The sequence below is a fragment of the Dendropsophus ebraccatus genome, chromosome 11, assembly GCF_027789765.1.
Source record: "Dendropsophus ebraccatus isolate aDenEbr1 chromosome 11, aDenEbr1.pat, whole genome shotgun sequence".
Taxonomy (NCBI): Eukaryota; Metazoa; Chordata; class Amphibia; order Anura; family Hylidae; genus Dendropsophus; species Dendropsophus ebraccatus.
Genome location: NC_091464.1, coordinates 54,977,182 through 54,999,885, shown reverse-complemented (window position 1 = coordinate 54,999,885; position 22,704 = coordinate 54,977,182). Strand labels below are relative to the sequence as shown.

General features: G+C 43.2%; 1 protein-coding gene across 1 annotated transcript in view; it reads right to left on the bottom strand.

Annotated features, from left to right (window-relative positions):
- Positions 1-1,999, bottom strand: part of RTN4RL1 (reticulon 4 receptor like 1) — a 162,411-nt gene extending 160,412 nt beyond the window's left edge. The window contains exon 1 of the mRNA XM_069945077.1: positions 1,503-1,999. Coding sequence (XP_069801178.1) covers positions 1,503-1,515 — 13 coding nt within the window. The 5' untranslated portion in view covers positions 1,516-1,999. The remainder of the gene's footprint in view (positions 1-1,502) is intronic.
- Positions 2,000-22,704: the final 20,705 nt, after the last annotated feature.

Below are 22,704 nucleotides of genomic sequence, written 5' to 3'. Positions count from 1 at the left end.
AGCTTTTGCATACAGATTCCTGAACAATATCAGTAGTTCTGTACTTTTACAATGTGTCTACCATCCATGTAAATATGGATTCTGGATCCTATAAATTATTCTGGATTAATATAGGTACAACTACATGAATGACTGTACATGGAGATCACATACTCCTACAACAGGAGACAAATAAGGAGCACAGATCACTGGGGCAAGCCAGGAGCTCAGATGGCACCTAGTATTAGTAGTAGGGAGGGCACCTGAAAGGGACAGAGGGCAGCCAAACCATCTGGGCAGAGCCCTACATATCCAGGTGAGCCCAGTGTGTCTAAATATACTGGATGCCATATAACAACGCATACCATCTCTTGAATGTTTGCACATGTATATTGTATGATCTGCTTGTCTTCAATATGTATATCTGCCTACCTACCATCCATATACAGTATCTATCTATCTATCTATCTATCTATCTATCTATCTATTTATTTATCTATCTATCTATCCATCCATGCATCCTCTGGACTTTATCTAAACACAAAGAGTTCAACTGTAACCCTCTCCAAATCTGTCTCCATAAGCATCACAGACAAGGACAGAGCCCCCCCTATAATGACCCCCCCCCCCCTCTGCTGTTCTGCATGGGCCAGGAGTAGTCAGCCAGTCCCCCAGAGCTGAACCTCCCCATGATCTGACTGATCCTGCTCTTTGAGAACAGCAGGGAAGGTGTTAATGATCCTGCCTGTCCTCTTCACTTCACCAAGATCCTTTAAGAACTTCAGAAGTCTCTGGCATACAATGTGTTAATCCACATACTCAGTACTAGCCAGAGTTTCCAGCAGTAAAGTGCTGGCTGGGGCCACAAGGGCCACACAATCTATTCCTTTCTGGGTCAAGAGATGTGAAGATATTTGTGAGCTGCATGAATTATTCAGCGTCAGGACAGCTTGGTGTATGATATAAAGCCAGCTCCATCCATACAGTATGTGTGATGCCTGGTGCCATGGATGGAATCTACCCCTATAGGAGTGACACCTGTCTATAGCTATATATATATATATATATATATATATATATATATATATATATATATATATGTCACTTGTCATTGGAGCTTATAACATGCATGCACACTGGCACCCAAGGCACTTATACATATGTGTGTATAACAAGGCTGGCACAGCTGGCATATATTGAGTAACTACACAGACACCTATAGAACTTATACGTGTGGAACACTGTTCTCTATACCACTAATACATAGGCGTACATTGACATCTATAGCAGCTACACCTGTATGGGATGCAAGAATTATCTGCAATACCGGCACCTGTACCCCTGGTATACGTATGTGTGATGTGTATAGTGTATGGCAGTCCTACCTATGTGTGATAATAGACGTATGTATGATAGCTGCATAGGATGTAATCCACTGGTATGTATGGATGATGGGGGTCTCCTATGGAGCTCTATACATAGAAGTAAAGTACGGCTGGTGTTAGCCCCGACTGGGGTCCTACCTGTGCGCTGCATGATGCCACCTGTGCGCTTGTGGGGGCGCTGGGCTCCGGGCACTCCTGAGAGACAGCAGCCTAATCCGAGAGGCAGGAGCCGGAGCCTTCCCCTCCCAGGTGTCCCCCGCTACTTAGTGTCCCGCCGAGGAGAGCAGCAATCCGGGGAGCCTGCTGGTACAGTCCGGGTAAGCGGAGCCGCCGCTGTGCCGTCCGCCGCTGCGCTGTCCGCCTCCTCCGAGTCCTCTTCTCTCCCGTAGGATCCCGGGATGCCGGGCTGGATAGGCAGGCGCCCCCCGGAGCAGCGCTCGCTATACCGCTCACTATCTCGCCCCTCTTCTCCTTCTTCTTCTCTTTCGCCCAGTTTTGTCTCTCCTCTGGGTATTTAGGGGGGGAAGACGCCCCCTTTTTTGGCTGAGAACTGTTCACACCTCTCCACCCCCTTAGTGCTGGGGGAAAGGAGTCTAAGGAGAGTCATTGAGCCCCTTGTCACCAGTAACTGTGCCAGGGCTGAGAGACTGCCAGAGACAGCCAGAGATGACAAGAGACAGAGCCTCCCTGGCTGCTCTCTGTGGAGAATGTATCCGTCTGTGCTCCAGCCTTCCACACTCCCTCTCTCTCCTCCTCCTCCTCTTCTTCCTCCCCCTTTACCTTTCTCTTTCTATCTCTCCATACCTGGCTGTCTCTCTAGCTGGGTTGCACTCTTGCTCTTCTGCCCTCTGTCTTTGACTCACTGTGTCTCTTTCTAACCTTTCTCTATCCCTTCATCCCTATCTAGCTCTCCATACCTGGCTGTCTCCCCAGGACTATTGCACTCTAGCACTGTCTACCTGGCTGTCTCTCTAAGACTCATGCACTCTAGGTCTTCTCCCCCTGCTGTCTGTCCTCCTGTCTTCTCTCTCCCCCCCCTCTCTCTTCTGCTCCTGTCTTCCTCTCCTCTCTCTCATAAAACGCCTCCCATATAAAATTTATGAAAGCGCTTTTTGCTTGCAGAGTTCAAAAATACCATCTTATTCCCAGAGCAGGCTGCTCTCAGCTGCCATGTGATGTTGCTGCTGCCTCTTAAGGTGTTTTTCTCTCTCTCTCTCTTCCCCCTGCCGCTTTGTTACTGAGAGTTTCAGTCAAGCGAATCTGTGCCTTCTCCTATTGGAGAGAAGAGGATGCCAAAGTGAATGCAGGTAGCTGCCCTTCCCATGCCATGACAGCCTGTGCTAGGCGCCCAAGTGCCTCCCTGCATGATGCCCCAGGCCCTCTTCTCTCATAGACAGGCACAGCAGCTGCGGCAACTTCTCAGCCCTGATCTAAGAGATCCAGCCAGCAAGCAGTCTCCCTGATGCTCTTTAATAGGATAGAAAAAAACAGAAAAGGCCAATGCCCCCCTCCCTTCTATCTCCCTCCTGGTGCTTCGCTGTGTCTTAACTTATCTGTTTGGCGCCCCTCACCTCCATGTGAGAGGCGGTGGGTACAGATTTAACCAGGTTAACCACTAGGACCCCAGAGAGGCCCACCAGGCATTTCTTTGTGTTGCATACATCTATTTTGAGGATGGATTTCGCCCGGGTTCTGCTGTGTGGCAGCTTGTTAAAAGAATGAATGATTTTCTCCTGCTTTGAAGACCATACTAGCTATAAGAAGAGACAGAATTATTAATAGGATCCCATGTCATCACAAATGCATGGAGATGTAAAGAGTTAAATGGTGTACCACTAGCGCTCATGTCAATAGCGTTTACATTGGGGTTTTTTTGGAATAAAGGTAGTCACGCAGAAGAGATGAAAATGAAATATGGTCTGGTGGGTAATGGAGCACTACTGAGAGCCCGTGAAAAGGTCAGACGGCACTCATGCTGGACCAGGCCAGTCATGCTATAGATGCTCCAGTGTAGCTGACTGAGCCCCGGTGAGGTATACGATTTCAGAGCCATTACTAGCTATTCATCTCAGTTCAATGTCCTTGTATCTAAACACTCTAGCAATGGCAGTCATACCTGTAGGGCACTGACCTGCCATACTCCAGTCTCTACCCAGTGTCCCCCAGCCAATGGCACAGAGCTCATATGGCTCACAGGCTCCTCCTTAAAGGGAAATGGTCAGCTCAAAAAGACATCCCAAATTGCTTCCATGGCTATATAAGCAGTGAGACTATCCATATATTTATTGTAGTTGTGCAAGGCTGTAAACCCCTAGCTAAAATCCTTTTCATTGCTGTTCTCAGGTGTCATACAGAGTGTGGTCACTCTAAAGTGTCATAAAGGAGTGGCCAGAGCACTTACTCCCCTGACCACTCCTTTATGACACTTTAGAGCAGCAATAAAAAGCAGTTACTTACGTGATTGCAGTCTCTGACAACTACAGGTATGGATAATCTTGCTGCTTACATAGTCATATAGCCATGAGGGCAGTTTGGGACAATTGGGCCAGGCCCACCTGAGGTAAGGACCCACCTAGACAGAATCCTGCTCCACACTGAAGATGGGCAACACCATGAAACAGCTGTCTGTGGATGGATACCTGGCCTTGGTTTTCCTTGTCATTTCATTGACTTATAGGGCCACTTAATATGGTGGTTTTGGTGGTTTCCCTACAGGAGCCACCCCTTGGCTGGGCCCTTCCCGAAGGGAAATCTGGCTGTTGTGAGACTCTTAAAGAGGATGTACCATCAGGTACACTCTCTTTAAAATTACACATGAATCGAACGGCGCCAGCCGATGCCGCAGTATTTTTTTTTAACCGCGACCTGGTTCCCGCGTACGGCGCCGTTCTATACATGGTTACCGGGCCGGGGGTGAAGCACTGGAGGTGGGCCGGCCCGCCCCCAGTGGGAGGAAACCCCTGATTCTAAAAATAGTTGTTCCTTCTAATCCTTGACAATCCCTTTAAGTATTATTATATTGTATTCATAAGATTGCAAAAATTTGCCACCAAGCTCAAATCCAGCTGGACACCCAGCTGGGTCCTGTGTTCACCGCAGTGTCAATCTGTAGTCTAGAGGAGGACTGGTAGGATGTATTGATACAAATCATCAGATATTCTGGACCCTAAGGAAGGAAATAGCTGCCAGTGTCTATATCTAGAGCAGGGATTTTTATTTATTTTTATATTTTTAACTGCACTGGCGGGTATTCTTGTATTAAGCTTACATGCAGACTCTACAGATGTAGTCCTCTCACATATCATATTATTTTAGAATTTAGCGCAGCAGAGCACTGTGCACCACATAGACCATGTACTCTGTATTCCATGTAAGAGGTAGTTAAAAGGAATTCAGCTTTTATTATTAATGCAGCACAGTAAGCACGTGGTCTACAGGTTCCTGATGCAGGTGGGTCCCTCGGCACCTGCAGCCCCAGAATTTACCGTTATTGTCTTTATAATTAGCAGCTACATAAACAGTTTATATTTAGGATATCGCTACTTCATTGCAAATCATAACTTTATTAGATGTTACTGCACTCCTGCGGCAATAAAGGCTTGAGGTTAGAAGGAATCCGAGCTGACTTCTAATATGCATTATAATTTACATATCAGGGTGTATTGGCCACTGTACTACTAACCCAGAATAAGCAGAGAATTGGATTAAAATATTACAAATTCTCCAGAATTTTTGCCCACCAAACTCCATTTAAATCTGCTTAGCTCCTCCTGCCTCATGACGTAATACCTGTAGAAAGGATTTAATGGGGGAAAAAAAAACTATTTTGCTGAAGCTGGGTTCACACTGCATTTCTGCAGTCCGTTTAACATATAAGTTTTGTCTTCCATTAAAAAAAAAAACAACAGATCAAAACAGATGTTATTTTTTCTTTTTTTTAGCGTACAAAAAAAAGGGCGGTTAACGGAGTTTTTGTGTACATTAAAAGTAACTATTTAAAAACAGATATGTTAAACGGACTGCAAAAAAAACGCAGTGTCAACCTAATGCATTGCATTAGAAAAAATGCTTTCTTTTGAAGTTTGGCCCCTTGCTCTCACTGTCATTGACAGCATTGCCTTGGATATCTTTTTCTTGTTTTATGTCTCCCTCTGACATCCCACATGCCTTGGATTTTCCCTGAAGACGTGTAGAGGGTGATATAGCAGTGCCAAGCACATTCAGCGCGACACTTCTGCGTACTGTCCTCGCTTCCTTCACGTGCTGAGAAGAATGTAGGGAGATAGGACGAGGGCTGAATTTGCTACTAGTTACCCTGCAGGGGGCGGCACCTTGGGGGATTTTTTCCCACACATGGTCGCCGGTGAGCGGGCGGGGCCATGTCTGTGGGGCGGAGCCATGATCACCGCAGGAGAGGGTGTGGAGCGCTGACTTGTGTAGGCTCTTCCTTCACAGATGGAGGAGGCATCACAGCTCACAGCTTCCCTGCTCCCTGCAAGGGGATGTGAGGGCTGCCCCCTGCCCTGGAAGAGAGGACAGACTGCCCCCTCCTGCCTGGGCCTGAAGGAGAGGACCCCCATCTGCCATGGCCTAGGTAAGGGAAATAAGGGGGGGTCGCGGGTGAAAGGGGACAGGGCCAAAGTTGTGGCCTGAACAGTATCTGGGTGGGATGTTTATTATGAATTATTCAGCATCCCCCTCTCCCCTGCACCATGGCCTAGTAAGCAGTATTGTGAAGGGAGAGGGGATCCTGTATCCCCTCCCATGTACTGTTCAGGGCCTGGTGCCCATATATGCAGGAGGGGGGGGGTTCTGTATGAGCACCAGGCCCTGAACAGTACATGGGTGAGGGGGATCCCCTGTCCCCTCTCTGTATACTCAGATCACCCAGCTTTCCCAAGATCTGGTACTCAGTATGATGGATGTCACCCAGCTTTTCCAGCATCTTATACTGAGTATGATGGAGGTCACCCAGCTATCCCAGCATCTTGTGGTCAGTATTATAGAGGTCACCCAGCTATCCCAGCATCTTGTAGTCAGTATGATAGAGGTCACCCAGCTATCCCAGCAACTTGTAGTCAGTATTATGGAAGTCACCCAGCTTTCCCAGCATCTTGTAGTCAGTATGATAGAGGGCACCCTACTTTCCCAGCGGTACTGGCACCTCAGTATAAGTAGAGGTTGGGGAACTGAAGACTAGGCACAGTTGGGAATCTGGGAAAGCTGGATAACACTCTCTATACCGGGGTAATTTGCTAAAGTCTAATACTGGAGCCTCTGTATTGTCCTAATTGTAGGGTCTATACAATGAGGACAATATAGGTACAATTACCCCCCCACACACACACCTCGTAACAAGCCCCACCACCGGAAACCGCACCTCAATAGGCTACACCCCCACAAACCACACCCTTATTGTATGGGGAGGGGGTCGTCAGCACTCAAAGGTGCCTAGGGCAGCATGTACTCCAAATACAGACCTGGATAGGACAACCCCTTTAAAGGGGTATTCCACAACTTTTGATTTGTTGCTGCCCATGGTGAGACTAACAATTCACTCTACACTTTTTATTATCTATTTTGTCTCTTACTCCCAGTTTTTAGCTTTTAGCTGCTGCTTTCTTCTGAAGACACAAAAATCCGTGCGTAAGCTCTCTCTGTCCCCCCCCCCCCTTCCTTCTGAGACGGCTGATGTAAACAAGTTCCTGGCAGGCTTTATCTGCAACATTGTAGCTTCCTTGTACTGCCTGGAGGATTAATTACAGTGAGATAATTAGCAACTTGACTTCAGAATAATCCTTCCAGCATTACAAAGAAGCTACAAGTCAGGGATTTGTTCACATCAACTTTCTCAAGGGAGGGGGGAGGAGGAGACAGAGAGAAATGCTCACTCATAGATTTTTGTGTCTTCAGCAAAAGGAGCAGCTCAGAACTGGGGGAAGGAGACTGAATAGATAATAATAAGTATGGAAGGAATTGTTAGTCTCAACATGGGCAGCAACATATGTAGCTGTCATTTTTTGTTTTGGCGGACATGTTCTTGTGATGCTGCTCCGATCATGCTGACTTTAGTTGGGCTGAGCACCAGGATCTCTATTACAGTGAAGTGATTGATAGCTGGAGGCATGCACCCAGAAAATAATGCCTGCCCTTAATTCTTGTATTTTGTCTCAGCACAACAGTTGTCAGAGACAAAATTTGCCTTATTGATAGCCAGTGGGCAGCATTTTCACTAGTAAGAAGACCCCTAGTGGCCAAGAACTATAGACATTTTTCTGGCATAAAAATAAAGACCTATTAATAAAAGTATTTTGTATATATGCTTATGTTCTTATGTAAGTACTATGTATTAGAGCAAACAAGTCTGAAATGACAGTACCCATTTAATGGAAATACAAGCCTTTACAAACACAGACATGTCAGGAGAGTTGACAGATCCTCTTAAAGGAAGTCTAGACATATATTTCATAAGCCAGTTGGGATGATCAAGAAATGATGTACTCATTGGTACATATGGTTTGCTTCACTGCAGCCCCAGAGGAACAATTTGGAGTCACCATATATTACCTCCACCATATAACATATCACTGCACATAACTGCACCGTGTCCTTAAACATCTGTAATAGCAACAACCGTAATAATAGTTAGTATCACATTACGAACAGAGGATTATATATATATATATATATATATATATATATATTAGCATCACTTGCTTACTATATTGGGATGTTAGTATCTGTGAGCCGTCATCATCAGTCTGACCTGTTCCGCAGTCATTAGAGGTGTAAAACATTTGCTTTGACAGTAGAATTTCACAGCTGTAAAATAAATAATTGTTGCTATAAACATGCAAGCAGCACAAATTAAATCGCTAGTTCTTCAGCTAAATGCTGCGATCCAATGTATCATCACAGGTCATAAATTAATGGTCACAATGCCGAGCACAGCAGTAGTACAGGCGAAATATAATTTCCTTTTAATATATGTAAATGGCATGTGCATAAATTCTAGTAAGGATTAGGGTAATAAAGGATGTTTGCATATGTTCCTTCCCTCTCGAGGAGCAGTAAAGTGCACCGGCTCCTATCAATACCAGCTAAGTAAGAGTTAAAGGATTGCCGGAAGATAGGAAAAACAAAAGCAATATGGTGGCTGTATGATTTACGTTAATCTATGGGAAGATTTGAAATTCATCCTGTGGAATCGATTTACAAGTTGGAATTACTCCAAATGCTGGTAGGTCAGCTGGATAAGTGCTCTAACCGGCTTACCACATTTAATAGCAGGGCTAATATACTAGTTCTAACCTGAGAACATTCACTTACCAATGATTCATTCCTATTGGTACAATATCATCACACTCCTGAAATATAACAATAATGCTGAACGCCAATGATTAAAGCTGGGGAGTAACATGAAATATTATAGATGAACTGGTGTAAATTACAGTTGTAATGCTGCAGGCTGTGTGCTTCTATAAGGATCCGGAAACTCTCAGGTGACTTCTAATATTCTGAAAGAATTTGTAGTATGTGGTATATTACTGTATAATGTACATCAGCAGAACCTCTTTATATATCGAAGCTTCGCAGTATCTCCCCTGCAGGGAGGACCCCACCCCTTTTTTAAAGAGAAATTGGTACAGGTTCTTTGACCCCAAGCAACCAGCTATTATCACTGGGAAAGCAGTTGTCTAGGCTTTCATTTACTCTACAGCAGCCACTTCAGGGAAAAATCAATATTGCATGCCCTTCAAATTAAAGGGATATTCTGGCATCAGGTAAAAATAAATAAATAAATAAATTAACATGATGCAGAAACATCTAACATTGCTTAGGTTCACACTGCGTTTTCAGCATCCGTTTAACGGATCCGTTTTTTTTAACGTCCAGAAAAATAGGGTCAGCAACGTTTTTTGGTCCGTTTTGGTCCGCCAAAAAAAACGGATCCGTTTTTTTTAGTAATAGAAGTCAATGGAAAAACGGATGCACACAAATGAATCCGTTTTTTGCAATCCGTTTTTCATGCGTTTTTTGCAAAAAACGGATGCGTTAAACGGATGCTGAAAACGCAGTGTGAACCTAGCCTTACCTGTCTGTGTAAAATCACAAAAAAATCTATTGGTTTGGCGAAATTAATTCTGTACAGTGGTGCCCTGGATTACGAGCATAATTCGTTCCGGGACTGTGCTTGTAATCCAAATCTACTCTTAAACCAAAGCAAATTTTCCCATAAGAAATGCAGACAATTGGTTCCACACCCTAATGACATGTAAAACAAATGAAACAAACAGAAACAGAAACGGCAGAATATGTGATATTATAAGTTACTGTACAGTAATGGAGAGGATGGAAAACACAAGGACTGAGAGAGACTGCAGGGAGCATGAAGGAATGAGCAGGGCATATGAGGGTTACAACTATGAAGAGATTACCTCCACAGTCCTGTCCCCTGATGCAAGCCTTAGCCTGAAGTGGATTTGCCATGATTTAAAAGGTGAGGGAGACTTCCTGGGTCATAGTACAGTGCTGTAGACCCCGCTATGCAGACCATGCCCCTCCCCCGCTCCGCCTTCCACCCAGTACAGGGACTTCTTAAACCAAAGCAATGCTTTTAAACCAAGTCACAATTTTGAAAAAGCTCTTAAACCAAAATGCTCTTAAACCAAGTTACTCTTAAACCAATGTACCACTGTATTTTGTGGTTGCTTTCCTCAGCTATTCATTACTATCCTCCTCCTCTGTCTACTCCCCTCCTCCAGCACTTCTGCCATTTCCCAACCCAAAGCAGATGCAGAGCATCTAATTTCTCTGCAGACTATGGCACACTGAGCTTCCAGCACCTGCTGCATTTACTCCATGTCTGCTCCTTTTGTAGCATTGCGCAGTCCAAGGCAGCATGCTGTAAACACACCTCATTCTCACTAAATGTCCTTCTAAAGATATTTATGCATGTATATGTGTATATGACAATGAGATGGTCATGTAGGCAGGTAAGGCTAGTCAAAGGTGGTGACATCACTGGGGGGGGCTTAATCTCAGACACAAGATACAGCCAAGCCTCCTGTGACATCACAGTATGATGTGTTGTCTTGGGAGTCGGGGAGCTGGAGACAATACTATTTACATTAACTTGCTTCTGTTTTAGTAATGTCCGATTTGATAAACCGAGTGAATTATAAAAGGTGGGGTTTCCAAGTGAACTATAAGAGGTGGGGTAGAAGAATATAGGGCATAAAAACAGCAGTGCACTCTTGAGTAAATTAGAATAGCTTTATTAAGCTGGCTACAGATTAAAAACCGTTAAAAATGTACAAACAGCATCAGCCTCCAATACAGGCCGTGTTACACCACTACTGGCCGTGCCCCATGCAAAGCCTGTGGGAGGAACTACTAGGCAAACTGAAACAGAGCAATGTACAAAAGATGATACCATACCCTATAGACCATAAAAGGATAACACATGTACCAAAAACAATATACCACCTCTATGCCAGGTCCCCTTGTAGCAGTGGGGGGGGGGGGGGGGGACAATTTGATAAAACCAACTTATTTACTAAGGATAATAAATCTAGCAGTGTGAGCAGCCACCGTGCTGCTCACCTCTGTTTCTGTGTCTCTCTTCGGGATGCGCCCCAGCAGCATGGGGGGGCGGGAGCTGTAGTGACATGCCCATGGTTATAGCCGGGATGATTCTGCATAGTCCTAGTGTAAACATGGGTTGATTCTACCCTGGCCTAGATTATTGTATTCTGGTTAACGTTCGTACATTTTCTGGATTGAATTCTTCCAGCACCTAGTTACCTTCTTGCTATGACGGTGATTGACAGCCCTACCCTTCTGTCTGCCCCAATCACCTCTGAGACTGGGACTTTGTTTCTTTTTAAACTCAGTCATTCACTATGCCTGATGCCTGCTATATTTTGTGTGCCTATACTCTCTTTCTATCCTGTGATTTACTATCCTGATCAATTGGTTACCTGCCTTCGGCTGTTGTCTCCTGACTTGGTCTGTGTTTTTGTCCTCTGTTTTTTTTGTTTTGTTTTTTTCACTTTGTTTCTTGCCTAGCAGCTTTGTACTGGTATCTGCTTCTCCTGCTTCGACCCTAGCTTGCTTACCACCCGGCATTGTGTATTTTTGGTCCTCTTCTTGTATTTGTCACATTTGTCTCGTATTTGTCTCGTGTCCTGTCCCACCATATTACCGCAGGGAATGGCTCCAAGTTGTCCCGTGGCACCTAGGACAAGCTGAGACAAGTAGGCAGGGACAGTGGGAGTGGGACAGCATCAGGACTGCACTTGTCTCTGCATCATCTGTGTGTATCCTGACCTGTCCTGACAAGCAGTTTGGGAAGCTAAAATGCTGATGTTTTTGAAACCCCAACAATCTTAGTAAATCTGAGCCATTGTGTAGTCCTTTAATTTCCCATTTCCTGTCCGGGACGAAGCACTCAAAACAGCACTAAAGACAGTACTATTAGTGGTAACACTACAATAGTATGTAATATATCTAAGGGGGGTTGGTTTTATTAAAAAATAAATAATAAAATAATTTAAATATTATTTTCTGATACTTGAATACCCCTTTTAAGGCCATCCATGGAATGTATTATTCTTAATTCAAGCACTCTAAAGCAATACTGTATGCCCACCACCACCACCATCAAACCACTTGTATTGTCCATAAGTCTTTCCCGGTTGTGCCCTTTAAAATGTGCCCGCGCCTCATTGACTGTTTCAGAATAAAAGATAATTCCCATACTGTTAGCTGTGGAACCCTCTGCCTAAGCACCAATCCGGCCCACCTCCAGCTGGCCTCCTCCATTGATAATTTTTGGGGGGCAGGCTGGGGGCGGACCACCAGCCTGCCCCTTCTAATGTTTATCAGTGGAGGGGGCCGCCAAATTGGTTCTTGGGAGATGGTAGTCCCGCCCCCAGTGCTCCTAACTCCTTAATATGTGCGGATTGCCAGCCGATGCAGGCTTTAGGACCGTGTGAGATCCCGGCTTGTAGTAGGGCGCAGGTGTCCAGAAGTACCACAGACTGGAGTGGTTATTGCATGAAAAGAATATTTATTTAAAACGACGCGTTTCGGCCGCCAAATATAAGGTGGCCTTTCTCAAGTTCTCACTTGAACTTGAGAAAGGCCACCTTATATTTGGCGGCCGAAACGCGTCGTTTTAAATAAATATTCTTTTCATGCAATAACCACTCCAGTCTGTGGTACTTCTGGACACCTGCGCCCTACTACAAGCCGGGATCTCACACGGTCCTAAAGCCTGCATCGGCTGGCAATCCGCACTTTCCATTGTACGCCTCCCTTGGACGTACCCCGGCAGGAGCTGCGGTGTCCTACTCCCTATGTCTACTGTAGAGTTGTGCCTATAATTTTGCACAACTCTCCCAGGTGAGTGCAACACCCTCTTTGTGTTCGACACTCTTTACCCTTATTTACTACACCAGGAGGCGCCCCTGTTTTCTCCCTCTCCTCTCTCCCTATAACTCCTTAATATGGAACAAATTGTTAGTCTTCAAGAGGACTATTCAGTATCTATTTTACCTGAGGGGAATACCCTTTTAATGCAATGGGCTACCTCAGACACACTTTATTAAATAAAGGGAAATTCAACAAAAAATATCTTATCTTTTAAGCCACCTTTTGAATTATTAAGTTCTATTAAATCTGTGTCATAGACTTCTGATAGTGACCCATGTCACTGGCACTGATATCACTATAAGGGCCTGTTCACACTGAGAGCTGGGTCACGGAATACCGCCTACCTCAGTGTCAAACAGCATCTCTATGGACTCTCCGCTTAAATAATTGACATGTCAATTCTTTGAGCGGAGGTGCGGAATTCCGCTGAATTTGCTCAGTGTGAACTGACCCTAACTGATGTTCTTTCTGTCACTATAATAGGGTCATTCTAGTATACACTTTGTGATATATGCCATCTTTATCCTATATATATTGGTTGACAAGGTGATATGGTGTCCAAGGCTTCTCCTCTATCTCACTAAGAGGCATACCCTCTGGTAATTTTTTTAACATTGTTATAATAAATATTTTACATAGTTGTCTATGGGCAGTTTATATACATACTGTACCAATACAGCTTGTTGATTCTGATTCCCTCTTTCCAGTTGATTTACAGTCATTTTCTTGTCATTTTTTATGCTATACTGTTTTATGTGATATTATAACTTTTCCAGAATGTAGAATTTATTTATTTATCTAAATACATACAACTGTGTGTTACATATGTTTCTTGTATTTTTTCTCCTTACATAATGTGTGATTATTATCTAATATCGGCCAGCAGGTAGCTTCAGGCAACTATTGATTCATCTGATTCTAGGCTCTCAGGTAGCACATCCATCCATCATATAGGTGGTTCTTAGGCTTTGTTAAAATTGCAGTGTTGATGCATATGCTGAAAAAATCTCCGAAAGAACACAGCTAGCGCATCATCTGGGCATATTCAGTGCTATGACTACCACTGGCTCCCAGTGTAAAAAAAAAAAGCAGTGTGAACATTGAACTGTATATAAATATACAATATAGGGGAGATTTAACAAACATGGTGTAAAGTGAAACTTGCTTAGTTGCCCCTAGCAACCAATCAGATTCCACCTTTAATTTTCCAAAGAGTCTGTGAGGAATGAGAAGTGGAATTTGATTGGTTGCTAGGGGCGACTGAGCCAGTTTCACTTTACACCATGTTTGATAAATCTCCCCCATGGTGTAAAGTAAAAATGGCTTAGTTGCCCCTAGCAACCAATCCGATTCCACCTTTTATTTTCCAAAAATATTTGTGAGGAATAAAAAGTGGAATCTGATTGGTTGCTACGGGCAACTGAGCCAGTTTCACTTTACACCATGTTTGATAACTCTCCCCCTATATTTGTATAAAAGTTTCCACACATTGACATCTCCCATGTTTTTCAGTCCTGTACTGAGTATGCATACTTTTGGGCCTACCGGAACCATTTTTTAGTGTATGTCGGCATCCCTAATAGAAATGCCAACAGACAGTCTGACCTAGACCTAAAAAAACACGGTCTGAGTGCAGCTTTTTTATTGGTTAAACAAGAGTGATGAAAACTGCACAAAGTAACGCATGTGGTCCAAAAAGGATGGTTTCGCATTGGAACTAGTTATCATCATAGTAAACTGACCTGCAGCATCTGACTAATACCCATCTGAAGACCGTTAGGTTCCAGGTTGCAAATTTTTTTCCTGTTCTTTCCATAGATTTTGATAAAACAATTAAAATGACTCTGTACCCACAATCTGCCCACCCCAAACAGCTTGTACCTTCGGATAGTGGCTTTTAATCCAAGATCTGTCCTGGGGTCCGTTTGGCAGGTGATGCAGTTATTGTCCTAAAAAAACAACTTTTAAACTTGCAGCCCTGTGTGAAACTGGCGTGGCCTAGAGTGTCTGTGCATTAGGTTGGCACAACCTCTCTGTCCCTCCTCATCATTAGGAATGCCCCAGGCAGATTTTCTACTATTTATCATTTGTGTGAGCAATGTTCAGACAAATGAGAAATAGGATAATAGCTGCCTGGGGCATTCCTAATGATGAGGAGGGACAGAGAGGTTGTGCCAGCCTAATGCACAGGCCACCCAGTTTGACAGTACTGTAAGTTTAAAAGTTGTTTTTCAGAACAATAACTGCATCACCTGCCGAGCGAACTCTGCCGAGGACAGATCTTGGATTAAAAGCAGCTATCCGAAGGAACAAGTCGTTTGGGGTGGGCAGATTGTGGGTACAGAGTCGCTTTAAAGCAAGTCTCCCTATTGTAATATTTATTCTATTAAGTATGGTGAAAGAAATCCTTAGCTACATTAGGTGCATGTACAGTACTGAGTAAAAAGGAGTCACATGAATAAACATAATTGGCCACTATTTACTCTACTTTAGTGTAGATGAGCTAATGACCCTAGAGGTCAGAGGACTACAGGAAAAATCAGTTTACAGGAAGTAGGACGGCACCTTTTCTTAAAGATTTACTAAGAATGAGTAACAGCATTCAATAAATCTTTTTAAGGAAAATAACTTCCTGTTTCTTACTTACTGTCTCCTCTAAAGCTTTAAGTGTCTTCCGCTATTCACTCTCTTTCAGGGCCACTCACTCTATTTATGGTGGAGTGGGTGAATGCATCTACAGATCCCCTGGGGTTGAAAGATTGCAGTAGTCACCACTCATTCACACTATTAATATTCTAGAGATTGGCTGTTCAAACAGACATTTTGCAGAATGGGCCAATCAATAGGAACCAAAAATCAGTTCAATAGGAGCATTTATTAATACTAAGGCTTAACACCAATAAACACCATCTGAATGCTTTACTTGCACAGAGCACTTGTATGTCATTATGAAGACCACTGCCCTATACAATCATACAATAATCACACTAGAATATTTATGGTTAGTTTATATATATATATATTTTTTTTTTGTCACAGTCTATAGTATAGGCCACAACTCAATCCCCAATTAGATTAGTCGAACCTGACCTGCTGATGGTTCCCCTTTAATGAGGGAAGGTGATGCATGGTCTCATCCATCCTCCTTTCAATACAGTGCAGTCCCCTTTGCAGAAAAGCACCCTTAAAGTATGATGACCCCCCACCCCCGCGTGTCACAGTCTAGACTGATTTCTTGGGGTTGTACTTACCCTTCTTCTTCCTGTAAACATGAATGGAGTTGATACCAAATTTACCTTCTTCCATGCCTCTTCTGGATCATTCAGATGGTCATTGGCCAACTCCAAATGAGCCTGGACCTTGCATGCCCTGCAGGATTTTAATCCATGACAGCATAGTGTGTTACTAGCAGTAATTTTTGAGACTGTGAATCCTAACTTGGAGCCCCAGACTGAGGAAGATTGACAGTCGTCTCATGTTTCTTTCATCTTCTAATAATTGTTGTTGCTGTGGTTGTTGTTCTCACCAAGCTGCTTGACTGTTGTCCTGTAGCCCTTCCCAGCCTTGTGCAGGTCTACAATTTTGTCCCTGGTGTGCTTGGACAACTCTTTGGTCTTGGCCATGGTGGAGAAGTTGGAGTGTGATTGATTGTGTGGACAGATTTTTTTTTTATACAGGTAACAGGTTCAAGCAGATGCAATTAATACAGGTAATAAATGCAGACTAGTTGAAGCGTCTTAAAGAAAAACTGTTCTGTGAGAGACAGAATCCTTGTAAGTTGGTAGGTGATTAAACACTTATTTCATGAAATATAATACACATTAATTATTTTAAAATCATACAATGTGATTTTCTGGATTTTTTATGGATTCTGTCTATCTCAATTTAAGTTCCCCAATGATAAAATTTACAGATCTCTTCATTCTTTGTAGGTGTGAAAACGTGCAAAATTTTCAGCGTGTCAAATACATATTTTCCCCACTATATATGGCTGTGTTTATGCCAGTTACAGTCATATTAGGGGTTGTAATACAAACGTTATATAGTATGTGTTGGTGAGATAATATGCTAAACACCAGGAAAATATTATATCTAAAATCACAACAATTTCTATAAAAAAAAACAAACACAAAGTCATTGTCATAATAAAACATAAATACACCTTAGAACATCATCCATAGTTTTTGATTTAAATGTCAACACTTGTAAAGAATAAAAATGGATTTACCTTTGCACAATGAGAACAACCACCTTATAAATACTTAATACCTTATAAATATATAGTTCCACTACAGCTGATGTTAAGGCTGTTGTTTTTATGTGTTTGTTTTCTATTTACATCACACTTTTTCTTATGATTTTCACAAAATTTAGCAAAATATAACGATTATAGCAAAATGACTTTAGAACTGTGAACAAATGGTATATGTGGGGGAGGTATACAGTATATGGAAAGGGCAACAATAGAGAGTCTAGCACAGGGCACCATCCAACTTAAAATTGGCCAAGACTATGACATTATTTTAAGTCTTTCAGCACTTCCTGCTGGAACAGTACATAGTTTGCTGGAGATTCACATCCTGGGAGGTGTTTTTATTAATGCTGTCTGCTAAAGTGGGCAAAATGATGTATTAGAGCTGCTTACTGTGTTCAAAGAAGTAAATGGTATAGCTGAATAATCCCCATACCATATTCATACCCATATAATCTACAGTCTTCTAATCACACATAAAGGTCAATAAAACATTCCCATATTCCAATAGACACACCTAATATTAGAAACAGAGATGAGCAAAATTAAAAATGTTCGGTTTGGCCGCTTTTGGTTTGGTTTGAACCGTATTTTAATATATATATGCCTTTTAATAGCCAGGAAGCCAGCTCTTTTTACAAGAAGACCAGACTATTTCAGATCAAGAACCAAAGACAAATACATAAGATTTTTGTTTTTCTTATCTTATTTATTATGGGGCTGGTATTTCAATAGCATTGTTTTACATCTGGTATGTGGGTCTTTTTTGGCTTAGTAGTGGAAGCAGATGGATAGATGGTATCTAATACTAAGCTAGGGCTTAGTGTGACAATGACCAACATTAATGGCCCTTTCCACCCCATACAAAATTTTTAAATTAATACTTTTAAATGTCTGCTACTACTCATTTCTTGACCATTGTTTTCTTACTGCTCTGGGCCTACATAGATGTCTGATGGTAGAGGGTACCAGAGTAATAACAGGGGTTTAGCACCGTCCATTTTATGGGCTAATAATAATTTATCGTATTAATTTTATATTTTTTTATCTATCTATTTATCTCTCTATTTTATCTATCTTAATAATTTATGTCATTCTATTACTAAGCCAAAAAATAAGGAATAAAAATCTTTACTAATAAAAACAATGTAGCAGGAAAAAAAAGGTGATCAGTAGGGGTAGTGGTCTGACTGCTGGGACCTACACTCTTTTCTTTGGCTTTTGTAATTGCTGTGGCTCTCTAGCAGTTGCTTTCTGTACATGATGGAAGTCATAGTTTTGCAAGTGGTGCACTATCCCGATCATGTGGTGTTTGTGATCACCTGATTAGCAAGATGTGCTGATCACCTGGGCAGTAGCAGGCTGGTATTATTAGGCAGGCAACTAGTAGAGCCAGGCTGTTGCTGCGGCTGCTTGATTTTGAAAACTTAGTAAAATAAAAAAAATAATACCCATACCTCCCTCTTCTCTTCAGTATTGTCTCTACTAATTGCCGGGCTTGCTGTCCTGCAGGGGAAAGGTTCCCAGGGTTGGAACCAGTACATCCAGACTAAGGAATCCATTTCAGTGGGCTGGGGACACAAAAAGCATGGCAAAGCATCCTTAGCTTACCAGGATTGTCCGAAACAACCCACCTTACTGATCCCTGGTTCATCAAGTTCACAACACTCAACACTAATTAGAAATAGAGTACAAAGGAAAGAAAAATCGAATTCATGGTAACCGATAAGATTACCCTATAAAGATATGCATGTAAATAGAGAAGTTGTTATCAGTGCAGGAGACAATACAACCTACTCAGTGTATACAAATGATAATGAAATTCATGGAAATGTTGAAAATATACTAGGTATTTAGATTCATCTCTGACAGACAAGTGTTATTAGGAAATGAATTAGCAAAAGCAGAAGGACTTATATGTAACCCACCCTTGTGATATATACTGCAAGTAACCGCTTTAACATGACACATAACATGACATATAGGAGAAGATACGTAAAACTACTTCTTTGACAATGTTAATTACTAGAATAGAAATGTACCTGATTTCTATAGCAATGGTTCAGGCTAGAAAACAAAACCGCAAAGGACAACCCCAGTCTCTCTTTGTTTTCTGTATGGCTAAGATAAACATTTTTCAACAAAGTAAAGACAAGACTATATGTGCACGAAGTAGATATTTCCATCTTACCTAACATAGTGAAACTTGTAGGGCCTGTCAAGTTACATATACTATATAATAACAATACTAACAGGTACCAAAGCCTAGAGAACACATAAAAGGGGGGTGCAAAAACTACTGGAGTTATATTCACTTGAATTGTAGTGTTGCCACTTTAAATGCACTATATTATGATATGTAGACCATGAGTCAAGGTTACAGATAAAGTATGAATATGTTGTTCTCTATGACTATATACCTTACTGTCAATTTGGATGATATCTTTTCTGTTCTCACCTAGGGTTTAGATTCTCACACATTCCTTCCACTGAGCCATGTAAACATTATACATCCCAGATACATAGGCTAGGTGCAGCTGGGACTGGAGTATATTTTATCTGTAATGGCAGGTCGTGCTGTAGGGTGTGATGACATTACACAAATCAGGCAGTCATTATGACAGTTCTACTAACATGACAGGGAACCGAAATCACTAAACACATCATAGACCTCAAGCCGTGTGCCCTAAAAGCAAAAAGCAATTGTGTCTGTATTCAGGTGATTGGCATAGAAACATGTAAACTTATTTACACAATGTCACTGGGGGAAGGAAGATGGCAGAACTACATGATCTGTGTTATCCAGGAATAGGTCAATACATAGATCAACTACTGTATAATAGTTATTGTGACTTTAACATAAAAAAAAAAACGTAAATATCGTGTCCATGGATCTGATTAATTTCCAAGGGCATTAGCCATCAAACAGTAGCTTTGAGCTCAGTGACCGAAGTCAATTTGTCATTAGTTTAACATTATGTTTTTAGAAAAAGAATGTTCTTTTCACAAATTAAAATTAAAAAACACATGAAGCCAGATGTTTCTATTAGGGATGGTCCGAACCCAGTTTGTACGGAGTTTGTACGAACCTGAACCATCCGCAATGATTACCGCTCTCGTGCAGCGGGCGGATCCAGCGGGAGGAACGCCTGGAAAACTGGGATACAGCCATAGCCATAGGCTGTATCCCAGTTTTCCAGGCGGTCCTCCCGCTGTATCCGCCCGCTGCACGGAGCCGGCAGACAGCGGTAATCCGATGCCGAGCGTTCTGGTTCAGCCGAACCCGAACCTCGGCGGGTTTGGACCATCCCTAGTTTCTATGTAGTTCAATAGGGAGTTATAAAAAGCACTATAAATACTTTAGGGACAATAAAAACTGCTTCTACCTGCCACTGTCCCCCCCCCCCCAGGTTGGCTGCTGCTTCTTCCTGCCTCTAGGAACCTCCTCCCCCCAGACAACCGATTCGTTACGAACTTTGCAAAAAGTTCGGTACGGAACCGAACTTTGAGAAAGTTTGTCGAATCTGGAAAAAATAACAACCGTGACGCAAAATTGTACTTTTTTCACAGAATAGACCAGGATACAACGGATCATTACTCCTATAATCCCTTGTATCTTGGTTTTCTGTGAATATCAACATGTGTGCTGTCACCCCTGTTAGGGTGAGACCTTAAATTAATCTCCTCAGATATACCTGGGTGCTGCCTAATCAAAAATGTAATGTGACAGCTGTCTGTGAGTATTAACCAAGACACATGAAAGCAACCTCAATTTTCAAGCTTATCGAATTTATTAAGTGAAAATCAGTTCATAGCTTTAAAATCAGGTTAAAAAAATAGAAGAAGCCCGTTTAGCTGCAACAACAAAAAGTAAAAAAAAAAAAAAGTCCCATCACTCTCCCAGAAACAAAAAAGTCCATAAAAAGTCCCATCATAGTCAGAGAAAAAAAAAAGTCCCATCGGCTCTCTGATCCACTGCACAGTTGTGTAGAAAAATGTTGGCGACTCATTGGGATTCTCCACCAGCTTGCAACCATCCACCGCTTTGACTGCAGTCCAAACTGCCCCGGTGTCTTACCAACAATGTCAGGCCCGGCGCTCTCAGGCTGTCCTCCATCTTGTAAGGCTGAGTGAACGAAGCCACAGTGGGCAGGAGCTCCTCCGGACCATCAGGGAGAAGATATATGAATGGCTGACCCCAGGTCAACTAACGGTGGGAAGTGTTGTAGCCCACAAAGGGAGGAACATTTTCTTTGCAGTGCAGCAGGGAGTCATACACTTTGTATGGCACATGTGATAAACCTCATAGTGCACAGGTTTCTTCCTTTTGAGGACGCTACTCTGTGAGCAGGCATCAACAACATCATCCCAATCGTCCGTATTCTGGCAAGTGCGGTAACCAACATCATCAGCGAGGAATCCCAGGCCACCACTCCAAGGCTGAACATCCTCCTGCTCCATGACTAGTCTGTTCTCAATCTTACTGGCCTGAGTGCAATCAGGTGCTGCCTCCTCCTCAAATAGTCTCTTTTCAATCATACTGGGCTCATACCTCCCAACTTTTGCAAAGAGCAAAGAGGGACATGTGCGCCGTGGTCCCCATAGCCACGCCCTCATAGCGACCCTCCATAGCCACGCCCCCATATCAACCCTCCATAGCCACGCCCCCCATAGCAACCCTCTATAGCCACTCCCCTAGTCACCACATGCTGCTGACTGAATAGTGCCTTATACAGTATCCAATCCCGCCAAAAATACCCTATATAGTATCCAATCCCCCATTATAGTGCCCCACATAGTATCCAATGCCCCCATATAGTGCCCCACATAGTGTCCAAACCCCATATAGTGCCCCACATAGTGTCCAAACCCCATATAGTGCCCCACATAGAATCCAATCCCACACATATACGCCCCACATAGTGTCCAATCCCCCACATAGTGCCCCACATAGAATCCAATACCCCACATAGTGCCCCACATAGTATCCAATGCCCCCATATAGTGCCCCACATACTAGCCTATGCCCCCATATAGTGCCCCACATAGTATCCAATGCCCCATATTGTGCCCCACCTAGTGTCCAAACCCCATATAGTGCCCCTCATAGAATCCAATCCCCCACATATATGCCCCACATAGTGTCCAATCCCCCACATAGTGCCCCACATAGAATCCAATCCCCCACATAGTGCCCCACATAGTATCCAATGCCCCCATATAGTGCCCCACATACTAGCCTATGCCCCCATATAGTGCCCCACATAGTAGCCAATGCCCCCATATAGTGCCCCACATAGTAGCCAATCCCCCCACATAGTAGCCAATACCCCATATAGCGCCCCACAGAGTAGCCAATACCCCCCATTAGTGTGGCCCCAGCGGAAAAAAACAATAAACCAGTAACTCACCTGTCCTCCGGTCCCAGCAGCTCCTCTCCCGGCAAAGCGCGCACTCCCGTCATCCTCTGGGGCGGGCAGCGGGGCACAGAGTCACTGACTGTACCGGAAGTGATTCCTGATAGAGGCTGCAGGTCACTTCCGGCACAGTCAGTGTCTGTATACCCCGCTGCCCGCCCTGGAGGATGACGGGAGTGCGTGGCCTGCCGGGAGAGGAGCTGCTGGGACCGGCGGACAGGTGAGTTACTGG